Below are 17,579 nucleotides of genomic sequence, written 5' to 3'. Positions count from 1 at the left end.
AGCAACTGAATGCATTTATGCATGTAGAAGTGGTGAAGACGACTTGTTGAACTTCAAACTGAGCATCAGAAAGGGGATTTAAGTGACGTTGAATGTGGCATGGTTGTTGGTGCCAGACAGGCTGGTCTGAGTATTTCAAAAATTGCTAATCTACTGGAATTTTCACACACAATCTGTAGGGTTTACAGAGAATGGTCCAAAAAAGAGAAAATATCCAAAGAGTGGCAGCTGTATGGACGAAAATGCCTTGTTGATGTCAGAGGTCAGAGGAGATGGGTATTTGATTTCAGCCGCGACAATCAGATGGTAGGGTCAGAATTTGGCATAAACAAACACGAAAGCATGGATCCATCCTGCCTTGTATCAATGGTTCAGGATGGTGGTGGTGATGTAATGGTGTGGGGGATATTTTCTTGGCACTAGCAAGGTGTACCTAATAAGTGTACCTAAGTGGTCGGTGAGTGCATGTCAACAACATAACCATATCAATCAGAGATTTAACAGGAGGAATTGTATTTTTCTCGCTAAGCGTGTTCCTGTCACAGTATGATCTTGTATAATTATTTACTATGTTTTAGCCACCTATATTTACTAGTTAGATTCACTTTGGTAAAAAATAATTATAACCTCTTCTATAACTACTTCAGTTCCTGCACCTATATATGCTTTATGGCTCATAGCAATTTAACATTTTTGCTTTTTTTTTCTTATTAATAAATAATTTTTGGCAATATTGCCTGCCATTTTTCCATGAAATTTTAAGACATAAAATACTTCAAATGTAAGCAAAGTGTACAATTTGTCCATTTACTATGATCCTTTTATACTAGAAATTACACTTCATTCAAACCTCCACACAGCAGTGTGGTGTGCTACGCTGCAATGCAGTGCCATCCACTGCACTGTGGAAAAATGCAGCATGTCTGCATTTTTCCACAATGCACTGCACATCACACCAGCATTTTGGTGTGAACAAGGCACACTACTGTTTTCTAGATGCCCTTGCAGTCACTGGCATTTATCCAGTATGGATGAGCTAGAGTTATTACTCTGAAGTTTACCTAAAAGTCATTTTTGATGTGAAAGGCTTGCTGTCCCAAATTGTAATGAAGCTACAGTGGCAAGAAAAAGGATAACACCACACAAATAATTCTAATTTCTCATGTCTTTAATGAAAACACTAAAAGAATCACAATGCTAAAGGAAAAGTTTACTCTGGATCAGACCTTTCACAATGTTCAGGAGGAATTTTTCATCATTCCTCTCTACAGCTTCCGCTCAGACACATTTGTAGGAGGTCTGGTGTGAACATCTCTCTTAAGGTCATTCCACAGCATCTCTATGGAGTTAAGGACTGGGCCGCTCCAAATAGCTGCTTAGTGTCATTGTCCTGTTGCGTCACTCAACATCTACTAAGCTTTGTCTGGTAGACAACCAGCCTGACATTATCCTGCAGGAAATGTTGGTAAACTTGGAGATTCATTTTCCCCATGATGATTGAAAGTGGTCTGGGCCCTGAGGCAGTAAAGCAAGCCTAAATCAAACTTCACCACTGGGATGATGTTTTGATGTTGGTAAGCAGTGCCCTTTTTGAGCCATACATAGTGCTGAGTATTCTTCCCAAACAATTCAACTTTTGTTTTATCACAAAACATTTTCCCAGTAGCATTGCGGTATGCCAAGGTACTCTTTGACAAACTTCAGGGGTGCAGCAATTTTTTATTGGGACAGTAGTGACTTCCTCTATGGTGTTATGCCATGGAAAGCCTGCCTGTTCAAAGGCTTACATATGGTAGACTCATGAACAGGGATGTTTGCCAGTTCAAGTGAGGTCTTCAAGCCTTAGCTGTTAGTCGTGGGTTTTTCTTTACTTCATTGGGGATTCTGGGTTGTGCCCTGGGAGTCATTTTGGCTGGGCACCCACTTGTAGGAAGAGTAGCCACAGTATTAAACTGTCTCCATTAATAAGACAATGTGTCTGCCTACTGATGTATGCCTGAATACTTTGAGATTGCTTTGTATCCCATTCCAACCTTATGCAGATTAGCTACTCTTGAATATAGGTCTTCAGAGAGTTCCTTTTTGCAAGTGCACTCATTTGCAGAGATCTTACCCATCTATAATGAACAACAAATCCTTCATATAGAAGAGTATAATATTTGGTTAAAAGGTTGGTGCAAAGCTGAAGGTTTTGGTTATGTTAATCATGATGGTGATGCTATCAGGTGGTCTGATATTGAGCTGCACAAATGATGGTCTGCGTTCCCCAAACAAGGGCACTGAGCTTCCTACTATTCCATTCAGTAATTTTTTGAACATGTATTTAAACTGAGAAATAGGGGCAGAGATTTAAATCTATGAGAAGTATTTCTGTCCCCAGCAGGTTAAAACAAATGTGAGGGTTGTGTTGCTAAGGACTTATGGGATAGTTAATTCAGTTAAAGTGGAACTTTACTCATAACAATTGATAAAAAATAGTGTTCTTTAGAAAGGAACATACATTCCAAATTATTATTTATGCAGCCAAAATTAGTGTGTGCTGTAATTTGCCTCCAGCATTGCTCCTGTTTCTTCTTGCTGGAGGCTGCCATTTTGTTGAAGCCCAAAGACCTGAGAAGCAGTACTAAACCCCCTATCCTTTTCAGTCAAGGAAGCTGCCATCTGTTTGAACTGCAACTGTCACGATGCTGCACACATGATAAGTTATACCACCAATCATTTCATGGTTTGACAGTTTGGTTGAGAACACAAGCAAATGTGACAGCATTTTGAAACTGTTAAATTGATGGGTTTAGTTCCGTTTTAATCTTTAGACTGTCAGCAGATTAGCCTCTTCAATCTCGGCAGTGCCTAAAAATGGAGAGCAACTGAGCATGTGCAGAGCAGGATGAGACAGTGTATTACTGGATGTTAAACAGTATAGGCACTTATTTGTAATGTTTTACAGAGCTAAATCTGCAAAAGGGGCCAGCCTGCAGTGATTTAGCAGGACTAAAGTTTCTGACTAAAGTTCCACTTTAAAGCATCTGGTGTTAAAAATACAGAAGTAGATAGTGGGGTTTGTCACATCATGTGCACTAATGCTCGCAGTTTAGGCAAAAAGCTTTGGGAGCTGATAGCTTTGTGTCTAGGGACAATTGTAATTTTGTTCGATTACAGAGACATGTTTCAAGGATTCAAATGACTGGGACATAACTACACCAGGGTACTACTATATATCAAAGACCGAGTAGGAAAGAGGGGAGTTGGAGTTGCCATATATGTCAAAAATAGCATAAGGCTAATGTTAATTCAAAAAACAAAATGCAATAGTTGAAACCCTCTTGGCTTGCCTTCCAACTACAGGATCTTTCCTTAGAATTGGTGTAGTATAGAGACCCCTAGGACAGTCTAAAGAATATAACAACCTGTTGCTTGACGAGATAACTCAAATGACAATGAAGGGAGAGGTAAAGTCTACCATCCTAGAGGCAACTAGATTATAAGTCAGGAAAATTAGTAGAGTAAAAAAAAACAATATGATTCACTAAAGAGGTAAGTAGGATAGTAAAAGAGAAAAAAAAGTCAGTATATAGGAGATTCAAGGAAACAAAGTGCAGCTGATAAAGAAGTATATTAAGAAAACAAAAAAGGAGCCCAAACACATTATCAGTGCTGCCAAAGCACAGAAAGAGGAGGGAATGGCTATATATCTATTAATAAAAAGAGATAAAACCATTTCTAGGTACATCAGTCATAAAAGGAAAAAATACAACGGGGATCACTGAAGTGAAAAGTGGGCACAACACTTGTGTTGAGGGAGACCAATAAAAAGTTGGGGGATCATATTGGTTCTAGTAATGATGGTTAATTGCCAGGATTTCTAAGGCCAGTGGTAGCAGAGGAAATGGCTCAGTTAATGCTTAATAAAGCAACGGTTCCAAATGGTATTCAACCCAGAGTTCTTAGAGAAGTTAGAGAAATAGTTGCTGGACTATTAACAGATCTTTTTAATCCTTCTCTTCTAACAAAAGAAGTTCCCAATGACTGGCAGACAGCTAACATTGTATCTATCTACAAGAAAGGCAACAAGGTAGAAGCTGGCAATTATAGGCCAGTATGGTTAACACTGGTTGTAATCAAGTTAATGGAATCACTACTGAAAAAAAGGATAATTGATCACCTAAAACACAAATTTGCTGGATCCAACGCAGCATGGCTTTACTGAAGGCAGATCATGTCAGACTAATCTGATTTTTTTTTTTTTGTTTAGATCACTAATGTTTTGGACCAGGGTGGTACTGTGGACATAGCCTATCTTCATTTCAGCAAGCATATCTAAGAAAAAAGTTGTCCAAGCTGTGCCTTAACCCTTGGATGGTTCAGCAGATATGCAGTTGGCTAAAGGCTAGATACCAGAGTGTGGTTGTAAATGGTGTTCATTCAGAACAGACCATCACTAGTGGGGTTCCACAGGACTCTGTACTAGGTCCTGTTCTATTTATTTTATATGTAAGTGATATAACTAAAGGGTTGCTGGGTATTGTATGTCTTTTTGCTGATGATACTAAGGTGTGTAATAGCAAGGTTGATAACCCTGGAGGTGTATACAACATGGAACATGATTTGGCATTGCTGGAAGATTGGTCAAAGCAGGGAAAATTACAGTTAAATATTTCTAAATGTAAAATAGCGCATTAAGGGAAAAAGAATACCTTGATCGACTACCCTACTGTGTGTAAAGTGTTGACCAGCACTACCAAATCAAAATATTTGGGAGTATTTATTTCAGGTGACTGCAAAATGAGCAAACAGTGTGGACAGGCACTGGGAAAAGCAAACAGAATTCTAGGATGCATCACTCGAGGGGTCGCTAGCAGGAGCAAGGGAGTCCTGATTCCTCTATATAGATCTTTAGTTAAACCTCACTTAGAATACTAAGTCCAGTTCTGGAGACTTCACTTACAAAAATATATTGACAGAACGGGTCCAGACAAGGGAATATATGTATAGTAAAGTATATGAGGCAATTGTTGCAAACCAGAAGATGCTATTGGGTACATCCATTGCTGTCAGAACGTGAAAGTAAAGCGCAGTTCTGGACCTTATACCAGGATTTATGAAGCCACCCTGAAAAATTATTCTACTATACACAGATGTCCATTGCTGGGTAAGTATGTGTTTACAAATGTACAGTATGTAATCTGTGTGTTGTTACGGTTAGAGTGTTAAGTTAAGGTTAAAGTTGGGTTTGGGGTTAAGTTAGGGTTTGAGCTACAGTTAAGTAAGCGTTTAAAGTCACGGTTAGTCAGGGTTAGGGTTAACTTAGGGTTAAGATTTTTAGATTGTAAGCTCCATGAGCAGGGCCCTCCTATTCTTTCTGTACTGAAATGTATTGTAATTGTACTGTCTCCCTTATATTGTAAAGCACTGTGCACACTGTTGACGCTATATAAATCCTGTATAATAATAAAAGAGAGAAGCCATCCATACATGGATTGATATTTGCCCGGTTTAGCAGGGAGCAGCCAAATTTTGATCCATGTAAGAGCAGTTGTATGGAAGTAGATCTACCGATCGACTTTGGTAGATCTGCCCTGTTTGATTTTTGCCACTCGATCAGCATTGCCGGCTATAGCTATACCAAAATAGAACAGTAGTGTGTTTTGACATTGCAGGCAAAATTGCAGCAATTCTGCCGCAAACCTAAAACACCCAGGTGTGAACGGGGCCTAACGGAGCGTACACTGGAGCTTGATTTGGCTGCTCAGTAGGTGCTAGTACTGAACACCCAAGCGCTTCCATGTGCGAGGGTAACCTGAAGGAATAATGTTTTTTTTTTTTTTTTTCTTCCTGGATTTACTCTCTCAGCAGATGCGCTTCTGCTGAGTGTTAAAAGGGTCCGTCACTCCCCTTTCCTGACGAGTACCCAGTTGTTGCTCAGTATACTGTCTCTCCCCTCCCTGATACTTCCCGAGTGCGGTGATGGAGACAGGCAGGTAGGGAGGGGAGTAGGAGATAGAATGCAATGTTAAAAACACTAAGTTTAAGTCACCATAAAGCCCCTTTCGCTTTTAAAAACACCAGACATTCCTAAAAGCACCTCAGATTTAAATATGCTTTGGTTAAAATATTTATTTTTTTAATCGGGACAAGTAGATTGTCATGCGAGACAAATTGATTGGATCCTGATTTAGTCTCTTGGATGAGTCGTTTTTAAAAAAAAATGCCCACACCCCTGAGATTCCAACCTTTTGTTAGAAGAAATTACTTGTCTGTGCCCATGTGCTGAGTGAATCAATATGGGGGTGGTTTTCAACCAGCTGTTTGCATCCCTTTAGATGTGATTTCCCTTTAGTATCTCACCAAAAAATGACATTTTTGTTGTAGGAAATTACCAAAATCTGACTTGTATCTTAGTGCAGACTTCTGGGAAAATCAGTAAGCCAATCAATCAAGCAGGAAAGTACATTTTCAGGGAGGCATTTTGTACCCCATCTGTATACAGAATGCCTCCAGGTAGTCAAACTGCATTGCATTTTACATAAAATTATAGCACTGCAGATTTAAAAGGAAAGGTCATTTTTTAAAATAACATTCAATTACAATATGACTTGAGCCGCAATTGTAAACTCTATATTTTTTTTTTTTATTTACGATTTTGTTTTTACCAGGAAAGTGGAGTTACCCTTTAGGCATCCTATTGCCAGGCCATGTGTGGGGCATGCCTAAGCCTACAAAAGAACTGGTATTTGCATAGTCTATTTAGGGGTTTCCAGATCCAGAATGATACCATTTTGTAAAAGCAAAAAAAAAACACACAACAGCTAAGAATAATAGCTTTAACTACAGTCTAATAAGTCTTAATTCAATATACTAATGCAAATAGGCAGCAAAAGGTATCTTGACTACTTTTTTATTTAAATTCTGGAACAACTCCATAGTTAAAACAGAACCACAGTTCAACTTGAGATTCCAATAATAAAAGAAAGCCACAGTATTACAGGGGAAAACACACTTCCAGTGTGTACAAATCCTCTGGCAGCTCATTTTACTTGTCTATACTGTCTCAGGCATACCTTAGAAACCTCTCCTCTTGTAATAGTGTCCTCAGTGTGTCAATATCCCCCACACAGGCAGCATTATGAAGTAGCGTGTCCTGACATTGTTCCAGCTCATGATCACAGTACTGGTCTTGCAGCCAGGCTTTCAAGTTGCGTCCTGAAAATGATAGAGTTGTAATGCTCAGATTAGTGGATGACAGTCAAAACACAATCTTTTTTCCTCAAATGAGGCGCACCAAGGAATGCCAGCAAACTGAACTGCCACTAATAATGGGAATTCAGAATATACAGACGTGTTTTATTCAGTGTCAAAAAGGAAAAAGACTGGCATAAGCAGGAACAACCATGCAACAGCACTATCGTGCAACATAGGATTCAGTGCTTTCAGGTGGCTATATGAAAACACAATCTGCAATAGTTCCGTGCATTTTAAAGGCTTGTGCAGGTATTTAAACATTTCTGATAAAATAAAGAACATTGTTTAAAGACAAGGCAGTGTGAGTAATGTTTTCAGTACATAGTTGTAAAGTGGGATGAATATAGACTAGGGGATCAAATCAATGTAGGGGACAACATTGGACAGAGCCATAGTGTTCACAGGAGTTGAAACAACCCACTCACCCGATTTTGTTACATTTATTGGGACAGCAGCTACCTGGAAAACCCCCAACTTTAGTTTACTTGAAGTCAAGAACCGAGTTACGCGTGGTATGAGCCATGGAAAGATCCATGCTACCTTACATGATCGTATTCCCAAGTATACCAAAATCTGGCAACTGTGGATAGATAAATATCTCCTATTTTTAATTCCTCGCTGCTTGAACCATAGAGATGCCCTCATGTTTTTTGCAACTATTATAGGTCTTCCCATTACAACATAAACCCCTTCCTTTTTTACTCTTTTATAATTATATAAGGGACACCTTGCTCTTTGAACAACTCGTTATAACTGCATTCATGGACGTCTTTCGTTTTCTTCTTCTTTTGCAGTGTTGTATGGTTATCTGGCCCTACCTAGGTGGCCTTAACCTAATGAATTCAGTCATTGTTTGCACTATGTGTTCCAATTCTACAATTTGTTCTCTGTGAACTTTGAAAACTTGAATAAAAAGCTTTTGAACAGAAATTTCTTAGGACATTCTGTAGGTTCATCGGTTGTCCTATAAAGGAAGAAGACCCTATTCACTCATTTCCAGGCACTGGTATTCAAGACCTCAGCAGATGTTCAATACCGTACAAGAGTTTTCCACTAAGGCTGTCGGTGCATGTTGTCCATTCATTCACAGAACACTGTGAATGAATGATGCGGCCGTGTGGGTGAAGCCCAACATGGCCACGCAGTTTTTAAAAAGTGACAGTTAGTACAGGGAACTTCTCCCTGTACTTTCATTATTGGGGGGGGGGATCGGGCGACAGCTGCAGGATCGAGAACATGTTACACGTTCCACCTTAAAAACGGGTGGAACGTGTAACATGTTCCCAAAGGTATACTTATTCTTTAAAGTGCAAAGTGAATGAAAAGTTTAGCTTCTGTTTCAGAATTGAGAGATTTGAAAATACCCTGAGTTTAACTGGCGTACATATTTAAGCCCCACTAGCGACCATGTGGAACTCTTTGAAAACGTGCAAGTGCACGAAATGCATTAGGGAGGAGCCAAGCCAGTGATACTAGACTGCCTGAGCCACGAGGGAGGCCAGCGGCCATCTTGGAATTTGTGTTCACATTCCTGTATACCATAGCTGTATTCCTATGGGCCAGATGTGAGTTTACGATGTTCATTTTTATGATTCTGCTGCTGATTTAATAAACTTACTGCACTATATAGCACTTTCTTCTCTTGCTCATTTATTTTGAGCCACTAAGGTGGATCCCTTTAAGTGCTTATCATTGGGTGCGTGAGAGTGAAATGGAATCTTCCGTGATCCGGAGAGTGTTATTGGAGAAGAGGCTGTGGGCAGAAGTGTTTACCAAGGAAAACTTGGCGGACTTAAGAGTGCCAAGGAAATGAGGTAATTGGGGCATTTCATTCTTAGAATATGCATTCCAATGAAATGAAAGGGAGTTTAGCCAGGATAGGTATCTTCTGTTTAAAAGCTGCAAGGATAGGGATTAGGCAGGGGAATGATATTTTGCGAGTTATTGCTAAGTCTGTCTATTCAGCATTTGCTGCCCACGGGGAATATGTGACCTATATACATTTATTTTTGGTTTTATAATGGTGTGACTTGCAGATATTATCTTCCAGCCATATGTTCTGTCACTATGAACAAATTTGTTAGCACCAGATAATGCCCTGTGGTAAGCTGCCAACCCCAGAGTGGAGATTTTGCACATATGCCATAGTACTCATTGCTGATAGACCCTACTATATTTCTAACAGTACACTTGGTACCGAACACTGGAATCAGCCATTTAGCTGGCTAAGAATTAGTTACAATCTAAAAAAACAACCTAAATATACATATACTGTATTGTCTTCTTAAGAGAGACATTTTTGGAAAGTTTCCAAAACTGACAGTTAAAAAACGGACAACTAGTTTTGGCTATAATTTCCAATAAAATTTTGCATAATGAGAATTCTGTTAATCTGAGGATATCTAATGGAAGCTATCATTCCCCAATGCTTGCTGAACCTGTTCAATGAGTCACTGGTCTACCATTAGAATATGTCTTCGCACACAGGTGATTTGTGAGTTCTACTGATATCACCAAGATGCCTACTGGGGATGCAGATATATTGGACAACTGTACAGAGCTAGTCAGCTTGAAAGGGATTCCATGCATCGTATGATGTTTTGTATACATATCCTAAGAGAAGAGTAGGATTTCTTTTTTTTTTTTTTTTTAAATCATACTAACCTAGGTAGATGCAGTATCAGATGTTGGATTAATCCCCCACCGACTCTAAGGGTGAGAACTCAGCGATCACATGACCGCCGCTGATCACTGCATTCTCACAGCTGCCATCGCTGTCTGCTCTGCCCCCCAGAGCTCATTGGAGCGCTGGGCTGGGGGGGGGGTCTGACTTTAACCATTTCAATACCGGGCAATTTTACACCTTCCTGCCCAGGCCAGTTTTTAGGTTTCAGCGCTCTCACACTTTGAATGACAATTGCGCGGTCATACAACATTGTACCCAAACTAAAATTTTATCATCTTCTTCACACAACTAGAGCTTTCTTTTGGTGGTATTTAATCACCGCCGGGGGTTTTATTTTTTGCTAAATTAACAAAAAAAGACCAAACATTTTGAAAAAAACACACGTTTTTCTTTGTTTCTGTTATAAAAGTTTGCAAATAAATAATTGTTCTTCATAAATTTAGGCCAAGATGTATTCTGCTACATGTCTTTGGTGAAAATAACCCAAATTAGGATGTATGATTTAGTTTGTAGGAAAGTTATAGAGTTCACAAACTATGGTATAGATCTGAATATTGATCAGTCCTGAAGTACTGACAGCCAATCTAATCTCTTGAGGTCCAAGAATGTCAGAACAGTACAGATATCCCCCAAATGACCCCTTTTTGCAAAGCAGACAGTCTGGCGTACTTCATAACAGGCATGGTGAGTTTTTTGAAGTTGTATTTTTTTTGTCATTTTTCGGAAAATTAAAAAATTAAAAAAATTAGTTTCACTATTTTTTTTTACATATTGTCACCAGTGCAGTACAGCGTCATCATATAACTGGCATGGCGGTGATCAGGGACACTGGTGACAGTATGAAAAAAATATATATATATTTTTTTATTATTTTTTATTACATTTTATTTCTTTTTTTTTTTAAGATTTTTTTTTTTCATATTTCACTATGACCAAAGTAGTACAATGTTACCATAGTAACATTGTACTACTTTGGGGAAGTGATCAGTATTTTTTTTTTTACACAATTTGCTTATAGCAAAGAATTACTTTGCTCTAAGCAAGCATTTACCTGAATGACATCGATTCATTCAGGGTTTTTTTGTGCTTAGCTGTGATTTGGCCACAGCTAATCACATGACATGTGCATGTGATTACCTGTGACCATTCACAGCTAGACACTAGTATACAATGGATGGCATGAATGAATGGCATTGTATACAACTGTCATGTGACCTGCTGTGATTGGTTACAGCAGGTCACATGGTACCGGCAACGGGGGCCAATACTCAGATCTGTCATCAGCCATGTCCGAGGTACACGGCCGGTGACAGATTGCGCCGCTGCGCGGCTCTGCAGGAGTGCAATCTGCGCATGTGCGGGAGGACGCCGATGACATTTGCCAGCCGCCATTCGGCAATAGGGCGGGCGGCAAATGGTTAAAGTCAGGATTCTTCCAACCCAGCCTGGACCAGCTGAGTGACGTCAGCCAACAGCAGGCTTCAACCCCATCAGCTGGATACGGGTCACAGGAGTGCAGAGCAAACTGCACTCCTGTGATCCACAGAAGTACAGACGAAATAGCTTCAAGGTTTATCATAAATGTTTATATAACTACAGTTAAATTTCACTTCTGTGGGTTTGTGTCAACTACAATTATTTTCAAGTGGTTAAAATCTAGAAGAAATGGAATACAGTAATCAGTTTACAAACGCCTTGGTTAACGTAATTTTTGATTTACGAATGAAAATCCATTGAAAATAATGCCTTGGTTTACAATTTTTTTTTTTCTTTTTTGCAATAGGAAGTGTATGTCGGTGCCAATTTTAAAATGTAGTTGCCGGCTTTTTTTTTTTTCCCTTCACTATAGCTCACAGAATTAACTGTCACTTTCCCCGGAGTTAATGGAAACTTTGTTTCTTTTAAGATCAAGGGTGCAAACTCAGGCTCCTGCAGACTGTCGGTGGATATGTCAGCTTGTATCTCGCATGGCCAGGCACTTACACAATGACAGGAACAGTCAATGAACTACCTAGAGTGCCCACTAGAGCCCTGCTAATTAACTGAGAAGTTGCAAAGGCTGTTATAAAAAGCCCCCTTTCCCGTGTAACAATGGGGGGGGGGGGGGGAGGAGAAATCAGCGAGAGGCTGCAGAAGTGGAAACATGCTACTGCAGGTCGCATTTGGGCAGGCTGCTATGCTTTCGTTTCATGCAGGAAAAAGATTCCTGCACCAGTTGAAATCGCAGCAGCCAGAAAATCGCATGATGTTTTTGCACCATGCATTTTCCTCGCAGTTCCCACACCCGCGCTGTGTATTTAGATGTGTGGGGGTGCCCGTGTGTTTTTGTTGCGGCTATGGGAACAGGTGTGATTCCCACGCCCACAATAGTGTGAACCAGGCCTAAAAACAGGTGGAACATGTACTATGTAACATGTTCTCAAGGCTGAACTTATCCCTTTAAACCTCTTTTCCTCCAGCCGTAGCGTGCCGACTTGTCCTTTCTAATGTCCTGAAAGTGAATAAGTCAGCAAAGCGTGTACTCTGCCATTGCTGCATGTACAGTGCAATGTACACTCCTGGCATCTACAACATATGAATGAAGCGTGGTGCTGGGATGGGCGCTCCTGAGTGACACCATCAGGGGCAACAGAGAGGAGATGACATCAGTGGTGTACGTGTGCTAGGAGGGGCAAGTATGAGGTCATAGCAAATACTTCACAGGGTGAGCCTGCATTTCTGCTCTTCTAACTGCTGAAACATTGTATGTTATTGTTACATTTCCTACAAGCAGAAATCTCCCCTCACCCCGAACACCGTCCACCTGCTGACATCCAATACAGATAACAGGTGTACCATTCCTAGTCCCCTTTATGAGGCATGCTCAGGGGTGGACTGACAACTCATGGGGCCCCCAGGCAATAGGGGATCATGGGGCCCCATGTCCTTGCCCAAACTCAAAAAAGCCCATGAAAAAGATACCAGGGGCATCTCATGGTGCCCCCTACTGACCTCGGGCAGTGGCCGAGTTTCCAAATGGTCAGTCCACCCCTGGGCATGCTCCTCTGGTCACTATAACTAGGAAGTATTTGCTTTATCATAGACCCCAGTAGAGCCCTCGTACTGATGAATGGTGCACGGCCTTCACTTACACCAGTGAGGTCTCCCTGTGTCAGGCAGGCAGCACATTGCGCAGGAGGGCCACATGCACACTCCAGGTGCTCTTACCCACTCTAGGGGTGCCTCTCACACCACCGTCTGCCCCCTCACAGTCCTCCTCCATCCGGAATCTAATTACACTCTTCCAAAGCGGACCCGCCTCCCGCCGCCGATTGGACGTTTCTTGTGTCACTTACACAGATAACTGGCGACGTCATTAATCGAGGACAGAACGGGAAGACTGTGTCATATGTCCCACCAATCAGCGTCTGCAGTCGTTCCGCCTATAGGAGATCGGATACACATTCTATTTGCTTCTGCTAGACCCCGTTTCTATGGCAATATCCTTCCTGGTTTGTAACAGAGGAATTGTCAGATCTAAACCCTGTCACTAAAATGTCATATAACAAACTTCGTGCACTACCCATCTCATTATCAAACGTCACCTCCCAAGATCAACGCAGATCTTAGATGAAAAACGGACATCACTGGCCTTCTGTCTGCTTATGGATGAAAAAAAGGACACCCATGCATTTCTATGGACTAGCTGAAGTAAATGGATGATCATCCATTTACATCCGTTAATAGCAGAAATACTGCTGCAGGGGTGCACAAAATCTTGTGTATATATACGTGATTTTGCATTTCCGGGTAGGGGGTTCTACCCACATCGCCATTCGCGGCCGTGGCTGTCAATCACCGGGTCCCAGTTGGTGACTACCCACCGGTGCCCGGTGATTACCAAGAATCATCGTCGATTACCAAGAATCATCGTCGGGGAGGAGGACTGTTTTGTTTACTAACAGTTCTCCCTGTCAGCTTGGGCACACTTCTCTGGATGGCTGCGCACAGCCATCTAAAGCAGTGTGCTTACAGTGAAGCACACAGACACAGCCCCCTAGTAAAACACTTCCTGCACACAGTTAACCCTTTAATCGCCCCTCATGTTAACCCCTCTTCCTTCCCAGTGTCATTAGTACAGTGTCAGTGCTTTTTTTTTTTTTTTATCACTGATCACTGTATTGGTGTCACTGGGGATGTCAGTGACAGCAAGTCCGTTTCCCCCCCCAGTGTCAGAATGTTCGCCACAGTCCCGCTATAAGTCACTGATCTCCGCCATTACTAGTAAAAAAAAAAAATCCAGTATCTATACCGCCATTTGTAAACTCTGTATTATTCACGTAAACCAATTAATTTACATGTATTGGCGATTTTGTTTTTTAGCAAAGATGTAGCAGAATACATGTTGGTCTAAATTTATGACGAAATTTGATTTTTTAAATTTTTTTACTGGACCTGTTTAATAGCAAAAAGTAAAAAATATAGTTTTTTTCTCAAAATTGGCATTTTTTTTTTTATAGCGCAAAAAATCAAAACCGCAGAGGAAATCAAATACCACCGAAACAAAGCTCAAATCGTGGGAAAAAAGGAAATGAATTTCATTTGGGTGCAGCATTGCATGACCGCACAATCCTCAGTTAAAGTAATGCAGCGCTGGTAATGACAGCGATCAGTGACTTATTGCGGGAATGCGAGATTGCGGCGGGCATTCTGACACTGGGGGGGAACGGACTGCCACTGACATCCCCAGTGACACTAATACAGTGATCAGTGCTAATAAAAAGCACTGACACTGGGCAGGAAGGGGTTAACATCTGGGGCGATCAAAGGGTTAACAGTGTGCTGTGTTGCGTTTTACATAGTGTGCTGTGTGTTTTACTATTTAGACAAACTGCTTTGTATTGGTCTGCTGTGCAGAGCAATACAAAGCAGCCTGTTTGTGCTGACAGGGGAGAGACCTGTGTTGTTTACATACAGACCTCTCCTTTGTCAGCTGCGCTGGCAATCACCGAGTCCCTACCGATAACCGGCTGTGAGGACCCGGTGATTGACATGCCGAGGAGCCAATAGCAGGAAATGCAAATATATATATATATATATGTGTGTGTGTGTGATTTTGCGCATCCCTGCCGCCCTGTAGCAGTACTTCTGCTATAGGGCGGTTGGGAAGCGATTTTTTTTTTAAATGTATTTTATTACCTTTTATTTTTTTTTATTCTTAACACTTTCATTTGTTTTAAATCATTTTTAATGTTATCACAAGGAATGTAAGCATCCCTTTTGATAGCAATAGACAGTGACAGGTACTCTTTACTGATGGATCTGGGATCTATTAGATCTCTCCTCTGGCCTACAATGCAGTCAATTGGACACAGGTCAGTCTGGTTGTCTGCTTTCCTGGCCGTTAACAGTAAACAAACAGCCAAAACCAGAAGTAATGAAATCCTCGTCACTTCCGATTTCGGGGGGAGTTCACAGAGAATGAGGAACAACATCAGTTCCTCTCTTTGTGTAGTGCAGCCATTGCCACCTATAGCAGCAGTCCTGGGCTCCCCAATCATTCAGGAGGGCCCAGGAAAGGCAGGGGCAAGAGGGGACAAGTGGTCGAGTGGCTGTTCAGCCATTTGAATCACTTCTGATTAAAGGTAATCGGCAGCTGTAAATTTTGATACTGGTATGATACCTGGGGAAAGTTGTTAATGTAAAAAACAAATGGGAACAGCGTTTTTTTTAATGTAGAAGATTCATACTATCAGGGGAATTTATGAAGGGTGTTGTAGATAGCCTTTAGACCTCACGTTTGAATTTATGCTCCAAATATGCTACCAGAAAAATGCCTCTAATGTCACATTTGTCTGTGCGTCTAGAAGCACCTGAGCGTAAACTCATTTTATTAGCTGGAATACTCATTTATTCTAGCTACTAGAATAAAGTTACGCATTTATGCACAATTGTGACTAAATTACACTCATAAGCTTCTCTCCAAACTCTGCTTTTAAAATGTGTGGGCATGGCCAAGGTGGAGAAGTGGAATTTAACCCTCCTATCATTTTCAGCCACAGAAGCTGCCATTTTAAGGCAGCCATACTGTACATGGCTTGAATTCCGAACAAATTTTCCTTCAAATTTCACACCATTAGTGGGTCGCAGCAACAGCCAATTGTCATTCGAAAGTAAGTGATCAGGCATGTTGGAAACTTTTTTAAAAAGGAATGGTTTTCTAATCAATGATGGGAAAATTGTGCAAGAAATACAATCGAAAAAGAAATGTGCATTAGCTGTGACCTGTAAAGAAAAGAAGATTCCCAGCCACAAAATTTCTTCTCTGAAGCACGATGAGGTGAAATTGACAGCATGGTTGGTCGAATTTCAAAATCAATAGTGGCGCAATCAGTTTACAAAATGTGAAAAATTTCTGATTATCAATCGACAAGTTGTTTGGAATTCAACCCATGTATGGCCCGTATTAGCTTCTGTTTGATCTGCAACTGCCATGGTGCTGCAAGTGTGATCAGTTATGACGCCAAGCATTTGAAGGCTTGACAGTTTTGTTGAGAACACAAGCAAATGTGACAATTAGGGCTCGTTCACAGCATGGCGCAGAGATGTCAGTTTTTTTGCACGAGTTCTGCAAGGGCACAACAAAATCAATTGTTCTCTATGTGCCCTGTTCTTACCACAACACTAGTATCACGTGCAGCTTTTTCTGCACAGAAATCTGCAATGTGTCTAAAAGTCATTGAGGCATGTATGAAAACTGATGTAACCGGATGTCTCTGCAAGTGATATCTGCACGTTAGTTTCCATCAGTTTTTCTGCACGAATGGTGGCGTACAAGGCCTCACGATCCTGGCTGCTGGGTATATAGCTGTGTTTTAAACCTGTTAAATCCATGGGTTTAGTTCCACTTTAAGCGGAAGTAACAAATAACAGATGGAGAACAGTGGAAAGGTATTTCCTTAACAGTTTTGAGCAAGTTGGTAACAGCGTCTCACTGACACAGGTGTCTCACATATGGAAAGTCTCAGCAATGTTATTGGCACAGCAGAATAGCCCCAGCACCTGTAGTGTCACCTTGATGAGGCCTACATTACTGGAGCAGCAGCTGGTTGAAGAGGGGCGGCTTTTTGGCAGGCTGGCGGTATAAGCATTATCACCAATGCTAAAGTCCATTATAACTAACTCTAAAGTCCAGCGGTAGTGGAGCCAACAAAGGTGTCCCTATTCTGTCACTCCTCCTCAGGAACCTTTTCCTAGGACTAGATGCTCTGTTTCTAGCCAGTGTGGATCCTGTCTCTTGGCTATGCACTTTGCAAATGTGCACCAACTGAAGTAGGGCAGTGCAGGGGCATCCCTAGGGTTGGTGTCACCCGGTGCCGAAACACCTGGTGACACCCCTCCGACGATCCCTGCAGGATCGATCAGATCTGCGGATTGAGCATAATGGATCGGAGTCCAATCCATTATCCTCCCTAATCCGCAGATCCAATCCATCCTGCGGGGATTGTCGGCTTGCAACCTATATGGTGTTAACTGATTCTCCACGAGCTCCACGAAAAGGTACATTTTAAAGCAAGCCGACGATCCCTGCACGATGGATCGGAACTGCAGATGGGGGAGCATAATGGATCGGACTCCGATCCATTATGCTCAATCCGCAGATCCGATCCAGCCT

General features: G+C 41.3%; 1 protein-coding gene across 2 annotated transcripts in view; it reads right to left on the bottom strand.

The window, feature by feature from the left end:
* Positions 1 to 13,269, bottom strand: part of ASB1 (ankyrin repeat and SOCS box containing 1) — a 39,240-nt gene extending 25,971 nt beyond the window's left edge. For both annotated transcript variants that reach the window (XM_089693173.1, XM_089693174.1), the window contains exons 1-2: positions 13,133 to 13,269; positions 7,059 to 7,200 (exon numbers count right to left, since the gene is read on the bottom strand). In XM_089693173.1, coding sequence (XP_089549299.1) covers positions 7,059 to 7,200; positions 13,133 to 13,187 — 197 coding nt within the window. In that variant the 5' untranslated portion in view covers positions 13,188 to 13,269. The remainder of the gene's footprint in view (positions 1 to 7,058; positions 7,201 to 13,132) is intronic.
* Between the last annotated feature and the right edge of the window lie 4,310 nt (positions 13,270 to 17,579).

This window comes from Staurois parvus, unplaced genomic scaffold (assembly GCF_062004578.1).
Source record: "Staurois parvus isolate SC_StPar_1 unplaced genomic scaffold, SC_StPar_1.0 ptg000616l, whole genome shotgun sequence".
Taxonomy (NCBI): Eukaryota; Metazoa; Chordata; class Amphibia; order Anura; family Ranidae; genus Staurois; species Staurois parvus.
This window is presented reverse-complemented; position numbering and strand designations above follow the sequence as displayed.